The sequence below is a fragment of the Scyliorhinus torazame genome, chromosome 4, assembly GCF_047496885.1.
Source record: "Scyliorhinus torazame isolate Kashiwa2021f chromosome 4, sScyTor2.1, whole genome shotgun sequence".
NCBI classification, from domain to species: Eukaryota; Metazoa; Chordata; class Chondrichthyes; order Carcharhiniformes; family Scyliorhinidae; genus Scyliorhinus; species Scyliorhinus torazame.
In genome coordinates, this window is record NC_092710.1 from 306,495,718 (window position 1) to 306,511,122 (window position 15,405).

The 15,405-nt window shown below is 44.8% G+C and overlaps 1 protein-coding gene across 1 annotated transcript in view; it reads left to right on the plus strand.

Moving 5' to 3' along the window:
- LOC140411050 (monocarboxylate transporter 10-like) overlaps window positions 1–15,405 on the plus strand; it is a 268,489-nt gene that overhangs the window by 226,298 nt on the left and 26,786 nt on the right. The window contains exon 5 of the mRNA XM_072500036.1: window positions 14,212–14,440. Within this exon, the coding sequence (XP_072356137.1) occupies window positions 14,212–14,440 (229 nt within the window). The remainder of the gene's footprint in view (window positions 1–14,211; window positions 14,441–15,405) is intronic.

Genomic DNA, 15,405 nt, shown 5'->3' on the forward strand with positions numbered 1-15,405 from the left:
GCTTTGTGTGTTTGGGTAAGGGGGTAATTGCTTTGTGTGTCTGGGTAAGGGGTAATTGCTTTGTGTGTTTGGGCAAGGGCATAATTGCTTTGTGTGTTTGGGTAAGGGGGTAATTGCTTTGTGTGATTGGGCAAGGGGGTAATTGCTTTGTGTGTTTGGGTAAAGGGTAATTGCTTGTGTTTATGGGTAAAGGGGTAATTTCTTTGTGTGTCTGGGTAAGGGGGTAAATGCTTTGTGTGTCTGGGTAAGGGGTAATTGCTTTGTGTGGTTGGGTAAGTGGGTAATTGCTTTGTGTGTCTGGGTAAGGGGGTAATTTCTTTGTGTGTATGGATAAAGGGTAATTGCATAGTGTGTTTGGGTAAAGGGGTAATTTCTTTGTGTGTCTGGGTAAGGGGTAATTGCTTTGTGTGTCTGTGTAAGGGGGTAATTGCTATGTGTGTCTGGGTAAGGGGGTAATTGCTTTGTGTGATTGGGTCAGGGGGTAATTGCTTTGTGTGTTTGGGTAAGGGGGTAATTGCTTTGTGTGTTTGGGTAAGGGGTAATTGCTTTGTGTGTTTCGGTAAGGGGGTAATTGTTTTGTGTTTGGGTAAGGGGGTAATTGCTTTGTGTGTTTGGGTAAGGGGTGATAGCTTTGTGTATCTGGGTAAGGGGGTAATTGTTTTGTGTATGGGTAAGGGGGTAATTGCTTCGTGTGTTTGGGTAAGGGGTGATTGCTTTGTGTGTCTGGGTAAGGGGGTAATTGCTTTGTGTGTTTGGGTAAGGGGTAATTGCTTTGTGTGTATGGGTTAGGGGTAATTGCTTTGTGCGTTTGGGTAAGGGGTGATTGCTTTGTATGTCTGGGTAAGGGGGTAATTGCTTTGTGTGTTTGGGTAAAGGGGTAATTGCTTTGTGTGTTTGGGTAAGGGGGTAATTGCTTTGTGTGTCTGGGTAAGGGGGTAATTGCTTTGTGTGTCTGGGTAAGGGGGTAATTGCTTTGTGTTTGGGCAAGGGGTAATTGCTTTGTGTGTCTGGGTAAGGGGGTATTTGCTTTGTGTTTGGGTAAGGGGGTAATTGCTTTGTGTGTCTGGGTAAGCGGGTAATTGCTTTGTGTGATTGGGTAAGGGGTGATAGCTTTGTGTGTTTGGGTAAGGGGGTAATTGTTTTGTGTTTGGGTAAGGGGTAATTGCTTTGTGTGTTTGGGTAAGGGGTAATTGCTTTGTGTGTATGGGTAAGGGGGTAATTGCTTTGTGTGTTTGGGTAAGGGGTGATAGCTTTGTGTATCTGGGTAAGGGGGTAATTGTTTTGTGTATGGGTAAGGGGGTAATTGCTTTGTGTGTATGGGTAAGGGGTAATTGCTTTGTGTGTTTGCGTAAGGGGTAATTGCTTTGTGTGTTTGGGTAAGGGGGTAATTGCTTTGTGTGTCTGGGTAAGGGGGTAATTGCTTTGTGTTTGGGTAAGGGGGTAATTGCTTTGTGTGTTTGGGTAAGGGGTGATAGCTTTGTGCATCTGGGTAAGGGGGTAATTGTTTTGTGTATGGGTAAGGGGGTAATTGCTTTGTGTGTTTGGGTAAGGGGTGATTGCTTTGTGTGTCTGGGTAAGGGGGTAATTGCTTTGTGTTCGGGTAAGGGGGTAATTGCTTTGTGTGTCTATGTAAGGGGGTATTTGCTTTGTGTGTTTGGGTAAGGGGGTAATTGCTTTGTGTGTCTGTGTAAGGGGGTAATTGCTTTGTGTGATTGGGTAAGGGGGTAATTGCTTTGTGTGTTTGGGTAAGGGGGTAATTGTTTTGTGTTTGGGTAAGGGGGTAATTGCTTTGTGTGTTTGGGTAAGGGGTAATTGCTTTGTGTGTATGGGTAAGGGGGTAATTGCTTTGTGTGTTTGGGTAAGGGGTGATAGCTTTGTGTAACTGGGTAAGGGGGTAATTGTTTTGTGTATGGGTAAGGGGGTAATTGCTTCGTGTGTTTGGGTAAGGGGTGATTGCTTTGTGTGTCTGGGTAAGGGGGTAATTGCTTTGTGTGTTAGGGTAAGGGGTAATTGCTTTGTGTGTATGGGTAAGGGGTAATTGCTTTGTGTGTTTGGGTAAGGGGTGATTGCTTTGTGTGTCTGGGTAAGGGGGTAATTGCTTGTGTGTTTGGGTAAAGGGGTAATTGCTTTGTGTGTCTGTGTAAGGGGGTAATTGCTATGTGTGTCTGGGTAAGGGGGTAATTGCTTTGTGTGATTGGGTCAGGGGGTAATTGCTTTGTGTGTTTGGGTAAGGGGGTAATTGCTTTGTGTGTTTGGGTAAGGGGTAATTGCTTTGTGTGTTTCGGTAAGGGGGTAATTGTTTTGTGTTTGGGTAAGGGGGTAATTGCTTTGTGTGTTTGGGTAAGGGGTGATAGCTTTGTGTATCTGGGTAAGGGGGTAATTGTTTTGTGTATGGGTAAGGGGGTAATTGCTTCGTGTGTTTGGGTAAGGGGTGATTGCTTTGTGTGTCTGGGTAAGGGGGTAATTGCTTTGTGTGTTTGGGTAAGGGGTAATTGCTTTGTGTGTATGGGTTAGGGGTAATTGCTTTGTGCGTTTGGGTAAGGGGTGATTGCTTTGTATGTCTGGGTAAGGGGGTAATTGCTTTGTGTGTTTGGGTAAAGGGGTAATTGCTTTGTGTGTTTGGGTAAGGGGGTAATTGCTTTGTGTGTCTGGGTAAGGGGGTAATTGCTTTGTGTGTCTGGGTAAGGGGGTAATTGCTTTGTGTTTGGGCAAGGCGTAATTGCTTTGTGTGTCTGGGTAAGGGGGTATTTGCTTTGTGTTTGGGTAAGGGGGTAATTGCTTTGTGTGTCTGGGTAAGGGGGTAATTGCTTTGTGTGATTGGGTAAGGGGTGATAGCTTTGTGTGTCTGGGTAAGGGGGTAATTGCTTTGTGTGTTTGGGTAAGGGGTAATTGCTTTGTGTGTCTGGGTAAGGGGGTAATTGCTTTGTGTTTGGGCAAGGGGTAATTGCTTTGTGTGTCTGGGTAAGGGGGTATTTGCTTTGTGTGTTTGGGTAAGGAGGTAATTGCTTTGTGTGTCTGGGTAAGGGGGTAATTGCTTTGTGTGTCTGGGTAAGGGGTGATTGCTTTGTGTGTCTGGGTAAGGGGGTAATTGCTTTGTGTGTTTGGGTAAGGGGGTAATTTCTTTGTGTGTTTGGGTAAGGGGTAATTGCTTTGTGTGTATCGGTAAGGGGTAATTGCTTTGTGTGTTTGGGTAAGGGGTGATAGCTTTGTGTGTCTGGGTAACGGGGTAATTGCTTTATGTGTCTGGGTAAGGGGGTAATTGCTTTGTGTGTTTGGGTAAGGGGGTAATTGCTTTGTGTGTCTGGGTAACGGGGTATTTGCTTTGTGTGTTTGGGTAACGGGGTAATTGCTTTATGTGTCTGGGTAAGGGGGTAATTGCTTTGTGTGTTTGGGTCAGGGGGTAATTGCTTTGTGTGTCTGGGTAACGGGGTATTTGCTTTGTGTGTTTGGGTAAGGGGGTAATTGCTTTGTGTGTTTGGGTAAGGGGTAATTGCTTTGTGTGTTTGGGTAAGGGGGTAATTGCTTTGTGTGTCTGGGTAAGGGGGTAATTGCTTTGTGTTTGGGTAAGGGGGTAATTGCTTTGTGTGTTTGGGTAAGGGGTGATAGCTTTGTGCATCTGGGTAAGGGGGTAATTGTTTTGTGTATGGGTAAGGGGGTAATTGCTTTGTGTGTTTGGGTAAGGGGTGATTGCTTTGTGTGTCTGGGTAAGGGGGTAATTGCTTTGTGTTTGGGTAAGGGGGTAATTGCTTTGTGTGTCTGGGTAAGGGGGTATTGTCTTTGTGTGTTTGGGTAAGGGGGTAATTGCTTTGTGTGTCTGGGTAAGGGGGTAATTGCTTTGTGTGATTGGGTAAGGGGGTAATTGCATTGTGTGTTTGGGTAAGGGGGTAATTGCTTTGTGTGTTTGGGTAAGGGGTAATTGCTTTGTGTGTTTGGGTAAGGGGGTAATTGTTTTCTGTTTGGGTAAGGGGGTAATTGCTTTGTGTGTTTGGGTAAGGGGTAATTGCTTTGTGTGTATGGGTGAGGGGGTAATTGCTTTGTGTGTTTGGGTAAGGGGTGATAGCTTTGTGTATCTGGGTAAGGGGGTAATTGTTTTGTGTATGGGTAAGGGGGTAATTGCTTCGTGTGTTTGGGTAAGGGGTGATTGCTTTGTGTGTCTGGGTAAGAGGGTAATTGCTTTGTGTGTTTGGGTAAGGGTTAATTGCTTTGTGTGTATGGGTAAGGGGTAATTGCTTTGTGTGTTTGGGTAAGGGGTGATTGCTTTGTGTGTCTGGGTAAGGGGGTAATTGCTTTGTGTGTTTGGGTAAAGGGGTAATTGCTTTGTGTGTTTGGGTAAGGGGGTAATTGCTTTGTGTGTCTGTGTAAGGGGGTAATTGCTTTGTGTTTGGGTAAGGGGGTAATTGCTTTGTGTGTCTGGGTAAGGGGGTAATTGCTTTGTGTGTCTGGGTAAGGGGTGATTGCTTTGTGTGTCTGGGTAAGGGGGTAATTGCTTTGTGTGTTTGGGTAACGGGTTAATTGCTTTGTGTGTTTGGGTAAGGGGTAATTGCTTTGTGTGTATGGGTAAGGGGTAATTGCTTTGTGTGTATGGGTAAGGGGTGATTGCTTTGTGTGTCTGGGTAACGGGGTAATTGCTTTGTGTGTATGGATAAAGGGTAATTGCATAGTGTGTTTGGGTAAAGGGGTAATTTCTTTGTGTGTCTGGGTAAGGGGTAATTGCTTTGTGTGTCTGTGTAAGGGGGTAATTGCTATGTGTGTCTGGGTAAGGGGGTAATTGCTTTGTGTGATTGGGTCAGGGGGTAATTGCTTTGTGTGTTTGGGTAAGGGGGTAATTGCTTTGTGTGTTTGGGTAAGGGGTAATTGCTTTGTGTGTTTCGGTAAGGGGGTAATTGTTTTGTGTTTGGGTAAGGGGGTAATTGCTTTGTGTGTTTGGGTAAGGGGTGATAGCTTTGTGTATCTGGGTAAGGGGGTAATTGTTTTGTGTATGGGTAAGGGGGTAATTGCTTCGTGTGTTTGGGTAAGGGGTGATTGCTTTGTGTGTCTGGGTAAGGGGGTAATTGCTTTGTGTGTTTGGGTAAGGGGTAATTGCTTTGTGTGTATGGGTTAGGGGTAATTGCTTTGTGCGTTTGGGTAAGGGGTGATTGCTTTGTATGTCTGGGTAAGGGGGTAATTGCTTTGTGTGTTTGGGTAAAGGGGTAATTGCTTTGTGTGTTTGGGTAAGGGGGTAATTGCTTTGTGTGTCTGGGTAAGGGGGTAATTGCTTTGTGTGTCTGGGTAAGGGGGTAATTGCTTTGTGTTTGGGCAAGGGGTAATTGCTTTGTGTGTCTGGGTAAGGGGGTATTTGCTTTGTGTTTGGGTAAGGGGGTAATTGCTTTGTGTGTCTGGGTAAGGGGGTAATTGCTTTGTGTGATTGGGTAAGGGGTGATAGCTTTGTGTGTTTGGGTAAGGGGGTAATTGTTTTGTGTTTGGGTAAGGGGTAATTGCTTTGTGTGTTTGGGTAAGGGGTAATTGCTTTGTGTGTATGGGTAAGGGGGTAATTGCTTTGTGTGTTTGGGTAAGGGGTGATAGCTTTGTGTATCTGGGTAAGGGGGTAATTGTTTTGTGTATGGGTAAGGGGGTAATTGCTTTGTGTGTATGGGTAAGGGGTAATTGCTTTGTGTGTTTGCGTAAGGGGTAATTGCTTTGTGTGTTTGGGTAAGGGGGTAATTGCTTTGTGTGTCTGGGTAAGGGGGTAATTGCTTTGTGTTTGGGTAAGGGGGTAATTGCTTTGTGTGTTTGGGTAAGGGGTGATAGCTTTGTGCATCTGGGTAAGGGGGTAATTGTTTTGTGTATGGGTAAGGGGGTAATTGCTTTGTGTGTTTGGGTAAGGGGTGATTGCTTTGTGTGTCTGGGTAAGGGGGTAATTGCTTTGTGTTCGGGTAAGGGGGTAATTGCTTTGTGTGTCTATGTAAGGGGGTATTTGCTTTGTGTGTTTGGGTAAGGGGGTAATTGCTTTGTGTGTCTGGGTAAGGGGGTAATTGCTTTGTGTGATTGGGTAAGGGGGTAATTGCTTTGTGTGTTTGGGTAAGGGGGTAATTGTTTTGTGTTTGGGTAAGGGGGTAATTGCTTTGTGTGTTTGGGTAAGGGGTAATTGCTTTGTGTGTATGGGTAAGGGGGTAATTGCTTTGTGTGTTTGGGTAAGGGGTGATAGCTTTGTGTAACTGGGTAAGGGGGTAATTGTTTTGTGTATGGGTAAGGGGGTAATTGCTTCGTGTGTTTGGGTAAGGGGTGATTGCTTTGTGTGTCTGGGTAAGGGGGTAATTGCTTTGTGTGTTTGGGTAAGGGGTAATTGCTTTGTGTGTATGGGTAAGGGGTAATTGCTTTGTGTGTTTGGGTAAGGGGTGATTGCTTTGTGTGTCTGGGTAAGGGGGTAATTGCTTGTGTGTTTGGGTAAAGGGGTAATTGCTTTGTGTGTTTGGGTAAGGGGGTAATTGCTTTGTGTGTCTGGGTAAGGGGGTAATTGCTTTGTGTGTTTGGGTAAGGGGTAATTGCTTTGTGTGTCTGGGTAAGGGGGTAATTGCTTTGTGTTTGGGCAAGGGGTAATTGCTTTGTGTGTCTGGGTAAGGGGGTATTTGCTTTGTGTGTTTGGGTAAGGAGGTAATTGCTTTGTGTGTCTGGGTAAGGGGGTAATTGCTTTGTGTGTCTGGGTAAGGGGTGATTGCTTTGTGTGTCTGGGTAAGGGGGTAATTGCTTTGTGTGTTTGGGTAAGGGGGTAATTTCTTTGTGTGTTTGGGTAAGGGGTAATTGCTTTGTGTGTATCGGTAAGGGGTAATTGCTTTGTGTGTTTGGGTAAGGGGTGATAGCTTTGTGTGTCTGGGTAACGGGGTAATTGCTTTATGTGTCTGGGTAAGGGGGTAATTGCTTTGTGTGTTTGGGTAAGGGGGTAATTGCTTTGTGTGTCTGGGTAACGGGGTATTTGCTTTGTGTGTTTGGGTAACGGGGTAATTGCTTTATGTGTCTGGGTAAGGGGGTAATTGCTTTGTGTGTTTGGGTAAGGGGGTAATTGCTTTGTGTGTCTGGGTAACGGGGTATTTGCTTTGTGTGTTTGGGTAAGGGGGTAATTGCTTTGTGTGTTTGGGTAAGGGGTAATTGCTTTGTGTGTTTGGGTAAGGGGGTAATTGCTTTGTGTGTCTGGGTAAGGGGGTAATTGCTTTGTGTTTGGGTAAGGGGGTAATTGCTTTGTGTGTTTGGGTAAGGGGTGATAGCTTTGTGCATCTGGGTAAGGGGTAATTGTTTTGTGTATGGGTAAGGGGGTAATTGCTTTGTGTGTTTGGGTAAGGGGTGATTGCTTTGTGTGTCTGGGTAAGGGGGTAATTGCTTTGTGTTTGGGTAAGGGGGTAATTGCTTTGTGTGTCTGGGTAAGGGGGTATTGTCTTTGTGTGTTTGGGTAAGTGTGTCTGGGTAAGGGGGTAATTGCTTTGTGTGATTGGGTAAGGGGGTAATTGCATTGTGTGTTTGGGTAAGGGGGTAATTGCTTTGTGTGTTTGGGTAAGGGGTAATTGCTTTGTGTGTTTGGGTAAGGGGGTAATTGTTTTCTGTTTGGGTAAGGGGGTAATTGCTTTGTGTGTTTGGGCAAGGGGTAATTGCTTTGTGTGTATGGGTGAGGGGGTAATTGCTTTGTGTGTTTGGGTAAGGGGTGATAGCTTTGTGTATCTGGGTAAGGGGGTAATTGTTTTGTGTATGGGTAAGGGGGTAATTGCTTCGTGTGTTTGGGTAAGGGGTGATTGCTTTGTGTGTCTGGGTAAGAGGGTAATTGCTTTGTGTGTTTGGGTAAGGGTTAATTGCTTTGTGTGTATGGGTAAGGGGTAATTGCTTTGTGTGTTTGGGTAAGGGGTGATTGCTTTGTGTGTCTGGGTAAGGGGGTAATTGCTTTGTGTGTTTGGGTAAAGGGGTAATTGCTTTGTGTGTTTGGGTAAGGGGGTAATTGCTTTGTGTGTCTGGGTAAGGGGGTAATTGCTTTGTGTTTGGGTAAGGGGGTAATTGCTTTGTGTGTCTGGGTAAGGGGGTAATTGCTTTGTGTGTCTGGGTAAGGGGTGATTGCTTTGTGTGTCTGGGTAAGGGGGTAATTGCTTTGTGTGTTTGGGTAACGGGTTAATTGCTTTGTGTGTTTGGGTAAGGGGTAATTGCTTTGTGTGTATGGGTAAGGGGTAATTGCTTTGTGTGTATGGGTAAGGGGTGATTGCTTTGTGTGTCTGGGTAACGGGGTAATTGCTTTCTGTGTCTGGGTAAGGGGGTAATTGCTTTGTGTGTTTGGGTAAGGGGGTAATTGATTTGTGTGTCTGGTTAACGGGGTATTTGCTTTGTGTGTTTGGGTAAGGGGGTAATTGCTTTGTGTGTTTGGGTAAGGGGTAATTGCTTTGTTTGTTTGGGTAAGGGGGTAATTGCTTTGTGTGTCTGGGTAAGGGGGTAATTGCTTTGTGTTTGGGTAAGGGGGTAATTGCTTTGTGTGTTTGGGTACGGGGTGATAGCTTTGTGCATCTGGGTAAGGGGGTAATTGTTTTGTGTATGGGTAAGGGGGTAATTGCTTTGTGTGTTTGGGTAAGGGGTGATTGCTTTGTGTGTCTGGGTAAGGGGGTAATTGCTTTGTGTTTGGGTAAGGGGGTAATTGCTTTGTGTGTCTGGGTAAGGGGGTAATTGCTTTGTGTGTCTGGGTAAGGGGTGATTGCTTTGTGTGTCTGGGTAAGGGGGTAATTGCTTTGTGTGTTTGGGTAAGGGGGTAATGGCTTTGTGTGTATGGGTAAGGGGTAATTACTTTGTGTGTCTGGGTAAGGGGTAATTGCTTTGTGTGTTTGGGTAAGGGGTAATTGCTTTGTGTGTATGGGTAAGGGGTAATTTCTTTGTGTGTTTGGGTAAGGGGTGTTTGCTTTGTGTGTATGGGTGAGGGGGTAATTGCTTTGTGTGTTTGGGTGAGGGGGTAATTGCTTTGTGTGTTTGGGTAAGGGGGTAATTGCTTTGTGTGTCTGGGTAAGGGGGTAATTGCTTTGTGTGTCTGGGTAAGGGGGTAATTGCTTTGTGTTTGGGTAAGGGGTAATTGCTTTGTGTGTCTGGGTAAGGGGGTATTTGCTTTGTGTGTTTGGGTAATGGGTAATTGCTTTGTGTGTATGGGTAAGGGGGTAATTGCTTTGTGTGTTTGGGTAAGGGGTGATTGCTTTGTGTGTTTGGGTAAGGGGGTGATTGCTTTGTGTGTTTGGGTAAGGGGTCATTTGCTTTGTGTGTCTGGGTAAGGGGATGATTGCTTTGTGTGTCTGGGTAAGGGGGTAATTGCTTTGTGTGTTTGGGTAAGGGGGTGATTGCTTTGTGTGTTTGGGTAAGGGGTAATTGTTTTGTGTTTGGGTAAGGGGGTGATTGCTTTGTGTGTTTGGGTAAGGGGTCATTTGCTTTGTGTGTTTGGGTAAGGGGGTAATTACTTTGTGTGTTTGGGTAAGGGGTGATTGCTTTGTGTGTCTGGGTAAGGGGGTAATTGCTTTGTGTGTCTGGGTAAGGGGGTAATTGCTTTGTGTTTGGGTAAGGGGATAATTGCTTTGTGTGCCTGGGTATGGGGTAATTGCTTTGTGTGTCTGGGTAAGGGGTAATTTGCTTTGTGTGTCTGGGTAAGGGGCTAATTGCTTTGTGTGTTTGGGTAAGGGGGTAATTGCTTTGTGTGTTTGTTTAAGGGGGTGATTGCTTTGTGTGTCTGGGTAAGGGGGTAATTGCTTTGTGTTTGGGTAAGGGGTAATTGTTTTGTGTTTGGGTAAGGGGGTGATTGCTTTGTGTGTTTGGGTAAGGGGTCATTTGCTTTGTGTGTATGGGTAAGGGGTGATTGCTTTGTGTGTGTGGGTAAGGGGGTAATTGCTTTGTGTTTGGGTAAGGGGGTAATTGCTTTGTGTGTCTGGGTAAGGGGTAATTGCTTTGAGTGTCTGGGTAAGGGGTAATTTGCTTTGTGTGTTTGGGTAAGGGGTATTTGCTTTGTGTGTTTGGGTAAGGGGTAATTGCTTTGTGTGTTTGGGTAAGGGATGATTGCTTTGTGTGTCTGGGTAAGGGGGTAATTGCTTTCTGTGTTTGGGTAAGGGGGTAATTGCTTTGTGTTTGGCTAAGGGGCTAATTGCTTTGTGTGTTTGGGTAAGGGGTAATTGCTTTGTGTGTCTGGGTAAGGGGGTAATTGCTTTGTGTGTTTGGGTAAGGGGTGATTGCTTTGTGTGTCTGGGTAAGGGGTAATTGGTTTGTGTGTCTGGGTAAGGGGGTAATTGCTTTGTGTGTTTGGGTGAGGGGTGATTGCTTTGTGTGTCTGGGTAAGGGGGTAATTGCTTTGTGTTTGGGTAAGGGGGTGATTGCTTTGTGTGTTTGGGTAAGGGGTCATTTGCTTTGTGTGTCTGGGTAAGGGGGTAATTGCTTTGTGTGTCTGGGTAAGGGGGTAATTGCTTTGTGTTTGGGTAAGGGGGTAATTGCTTTGTGTGCCTGGGTAAGGGGTAATTGCTTTGTGTGTCTGGGTAAGGGGTAATTTGCTTTGTGTTTCTGGGTAAGGGGGTAATTGCTTTTTGTGTTTGGGTAAGGGGGTGATTGCTTTGTGTGTCTGGGTAAGGGGGTAATTGCTTTGTGTGTTTGGGTAAGGGGGTAATTGCTTTTTGTGTTTGGGTAAGGGGGTGATTGCTTTGTGTGTCTGGGTAAGGGGGTAATTGCTTTGTGTTTGGGTAAGGGGTAATTGTTTTGTGTTTGGGTAAGGGGGTGATTGCTTTGTGTGTTTGGGTAAGGGGTAATTGCTTTGTGTGTATGGGTAAGGGGTGATTGCTTTGTGTGTCTGGGTAAGGGGGTAATTGCTTTGTGTTTGGGTAAGGGGGTAATTGCTTTGTGTGTTTGGGTAAGGGGGTAATTGCTTTGTGTTTGGGTAAGGGGGTAATTGCTTTGAGTGTCTGGGTAAGGGGTAATTGCTTTGTGTGTTTGGGTAAGGGAGTAATTGCTTTGTGTGTCTGGGTAAGGGGTAATTGCTTTCAGTGTCTGGGTAAGGGGTAATTTGCTTTGTGTGTTTGGGTAAGGGGTATTTGCTTTGTGTGTTTGGGTAAGGGGTAATTGCTTTGTGTGTTTGGGTAAGGGATGATTGCTTTGTGTGTCTGGGTAAGGGGGTAATTGCTTTGTGTGTTTGGGTAAGGGGGTAATTGCTTTGTGTTTGGCTAAGGGGCTAATTGCTTTGTGTGTTTGGGTAAGGGGTAATTGCTTTGTGTGTCTGGGTAAGGGGGTAATTGCTTTGTGTGTTTGGGTAAGGGGTGATTGCTTTGTGTGCCTGGGTAAGGGGTAATTGGTTTGTGTGTCTGGGTAAGGGGGTAATTGCTTTGTGTGTTTGGGTGAGGGGTGATTGCTTTGTGTGTCTGGGTAAGGGGGTAATTGCTTTGTGTTTGGGTAAGGGGGTGATTGCTTTGTGTGTTTGGGTAAGGGGTCATTTGCTTTGTGTATGGGTAAGGGGGTAATTGCTTTGTGTGTATGGGTAAGGGGGTGATTGCATTGTGTGTCTGGGTAAGGGGGTAATTGCTTTGTGTGTTTGGGTAAAGGGGTGATTGCTTTGTGTGTTTGGGTAAGGGGGTAATTGCTATGTGTGTTTGGGTAAAGGGTAATTGGTTTGTGTGTCTGGGTAAGGGGGTAATTGCTTTGTGTGTTTGGGTAAGGGGTAATTGCTTTGTGTGTTTGGGTTAAGGTTAATTGCTTTGTGTGTCTGGGTAAGGGGGTAATTGCTTTGTGTGTTTGGGTAAAGGGTAATTGCTTTGTTTGGGTAAAGGGTAATTGCTTTGTGTGTATGGGTAAGGGGGTAATTGCTTTGTGTGTTTGGGTAAGGGGTGATTGCTTTGTGTGTCTGGGTAAGGGGGTAATTGCTTTGTGTTTGGGTAAGGGGGTAATTGCTTTGTGTGTCTGGGTAAGGGGTAATTGCTTTGTGTGTTTGAGTAAGGGGTATTTGCTTTGTGTGTTTGGGTAAGGGGTGATTGCTTTGTGTGTCTGGGTAAGGGGGTAATTGCTTTGTGTTTGGGTAAGGGGGTAATTGCTTTGTGTGTTTGGGTAAGGGTAATTGCTTTGTGTGTTTGGGTAAGGGGTAATTGCTTTGTGTGTTTGGGTAAGGGGGTAATTGCTTTGTGTGTCTGGGTAAGGGGTAATTGCTTTGTGTGTTTGGGCAAGGGGGTAATTGCTTTGTGTGTTTGGGTAAGGGGGTAATTGCTTTGTGTGTTTGGGCAAGGGGGTAATTGCTTTGTGTGTTTGGGTAAAGGGTAATTGCTTTGTGTGTATGGGTAAAGGGGTAATTTCTTTGTGTGTCTGGGTAAGGGGGTAATTGCTTTGTGTGTCTGGGTAAGGGGTAATTGCTTTGTGTGGTTGGGTAAGTGGGTAATTGCTTTGTGTGTCTGGGTAAGGGGGTAATTTCTTTGTGTGTATGGATAAAGGGTAATTGCTTAGTGTGTTTGGGTAAAGGGGTAATTTCTTTGTGTGTCTGGGTAAGGGGTAATTGCTTTGTGTGTTTGGGTAAAGGGTAATTGGTTTGTGTGTCTGGGTAAGGGGTAATTGCTTTGTGTGTTTGGGTAAGGAGGTAATTGCTTTGTGTGTTTGGGTAAAGGGTAATTGCTTTGTTTGGGTAAAGGGTAATTGCTTTGTGTGTTTGGGTAAGGGGTGATTGCTTTGTGTGTTTGGGTAAAGGGTAATTGCTTTGTTTGGGTAAAGGGTAATTGCTTTGTGTGTTTGGGTAAAGGGTAATTGCTTTGTTTGGGCAAAGGGTAATTGCTTTGTGTGTTTGGGTAAAGGGTAATTGCTTTGTGTGTTTGGGTAAAGGGTAATTGCTTTGTGTGTTTGGGTAAGGGGTAATTGCTTTGTTTGCGTAAAGGGTAATTGCTTTGTGTGTATGGGTAAGGGGTAATTGCTTTGTTTGGGTAAGGGGTAATTGTTTTGTGTGTGTGATGACAGCTGCTGAAGGAATATTGGAACCAAGTCTGCCCTCTTGTGCAGACTCAGTAATCCGATACTTGAACAAGAGTTCTGACCAGCCGCCAGGGCCGCATGCTTGTTCAAAATCCCTACATGGGATGTTAGCAGTGCTGCACCAGCATTTATTGCCGCTTGGGCATATTGAGTCAACCACACTGCTGTGGGTCTGGGGGTCACATGTAGACCAGACCAGGTGCGGTAAGGACGGAGGATTTCCTTCCCTGAAGAACATCAGTGAACCAGATGTTGTTTCCATGGCAATCCTGAAGTTTTATTGAATTTGGAAATGAAAATCGCTTATTGTCACAAGTAGGCTTCAAATGAAGTTACTGTGAAAAGCCCCTAGTCGCCACATTTAAATTTAATTTAAATGCCACCATCTGCCACGGCAAGAATTGAACCGGAGTTCCGTCCAGTGACGATACCATTTCCCCACTGCCTCCCCACTGAGTTTCAGATAGTCCTGTGCTGGTGACTGAGGCTTCCAATTTGTGCCAGGATATGAGCGGTTTTGCGGTGAGGAATTACTTTGAGTGAGATTAACCCATTACATTATTCCCAGTCCTTCTAATAGAGATTCTTGTGATGTCCCTTATCAGTGGCACACACTAAGATATATATTTGTGCACCAGGTGCATTTAATCACAACTTGTGCCACCAATACGACTTCAGGAGACAGTAATAAGGGAGAAGAGATTGGAGCAGGGATAGGCGATAATGACTCCCTTCAGCCTGTTGTGCCATTAAATCAGATCATTACTGACCTTTGACTCCACTTTCCCGCCCTATCCCCATATCCCGTGATTCCCTTATGGATTAGCAACAGAACCTGGAGAGGTAGTGCTGTCACCGGAGGCTCCAGATTTCCCTGCACTCTCGATTAATGTTTCCATTGCCTCCAGTTATCTGAAGCATGTGCAATGCGGAATTCCCCACATACATATTTACTTGCATGTCCACAGCTTCATTCACTGATCTCCAGTTGTTTGAACTATGGAATAGCTACTCCAAAAGTGGCCCTGCATCAGCTAATAGTGGAATGTTAATACTGCACATTGCTGAAGTGTAGTGAATGAAAACATGCAACACCGATACCCCAATTATAATACAATTGGTGTATCTTATTACTGAGTTTAGTGGAGGTAGCCTACATTCTGAAAGCTATTGAATAATACTGCTAAACATTCCGACTGTTCACATAACCAGGTGCAGGTGAAGAGGATTTCTTTGTTGTTGTTGTCATTTTAGGTGGCATCATTCGTTGTCATTGGGCTAATGTCCATGATGATTCCACTTTGCCAAGACTTTGGAGGCCTCATTGCAGTCTGTCTTTTCATGGGTTTATTTGACGGATGCTTCATCTCGATCATGGCCCCCGTCGCGTTCGAGCTTGTGGGTTCGGAGAATGTATCGCAGGCTATAGGATTCCTTCTCGGATTGATGTCCATTCCAATGACAGCCGGTCCACCTATCGCAGGTATGGTGCATTGTTATCCAGTTGTCTGTCACTAAAACTGTGCTTCTAATACGGAAACTGGTGACTACGTAATAACTTTAACCATCTGAGTTTTGACATTTGAAAGTGAAAGAATCAACATATTATGGATAAGACATCATCAGAGACCTAGACCTGTGCTGCTGACCATGCAAATGGTGAAGAATAAATTGGAAAAACTCCACTTTACCAATTTAGGGACTGTTTGTGCAGATTAACAGCAACTTGCATGTATATTGTGCCGTTAAACTAGCAACACTTCTTCTCCAGCTGCTCTTGTTTGTTTTCAAACAATATTTGACACCAATCCCCTATCGTCCCCTGCTTGTTATCTTGAATGGTGGTGCCACATTTGTGGCTTTTCAATCTGCTGGGACCTTTTCAGAATCTTGGGAATTTTAAAGATTGTCATCCATTTTTTTCACCATCACTGTGACCACTTTCCTTTAAGACCCTCGGATGTAGGTAATCAGATCCCAGGTCTTGTCGGCTTTTGTCCCATCAGTGTACCAATGCGTTTTCTCTGGTGATCGCGGTTCTTTTCAGTTCCTCCCTCCCTTTTTCCTGTTGATTTTATACAATTCTTGGGATGTTTTCTGTGTCTATTACTGTGAAGACAGGAAAAAAATACTTGTTCAAAGTCTCAGCCATCTCCTTGTTTTCCATTAATAATTCCTAGTCTCACCCTAACACTTGCTACGCTTTTTCTTTTGGCATACTATTAGAAGCCTTTCTTGTCTGTTCTATACCTCTTGCTACTTTTTTTCTTGTGCTCCAATTTTTCCTTGTCATTATCCTTTGCTGGTTTCTAAAATTTCCCAATCTTCTGTGCTGCCACTTACTTTTGCAGCATTGTGCATCTTTCCTTTCCAATTGGTACCACCCTTAACCTTATGGGTTAACCATGACTGGTGCATCCTGCTTGTGGAGTCTTTCTCTCTCAATGG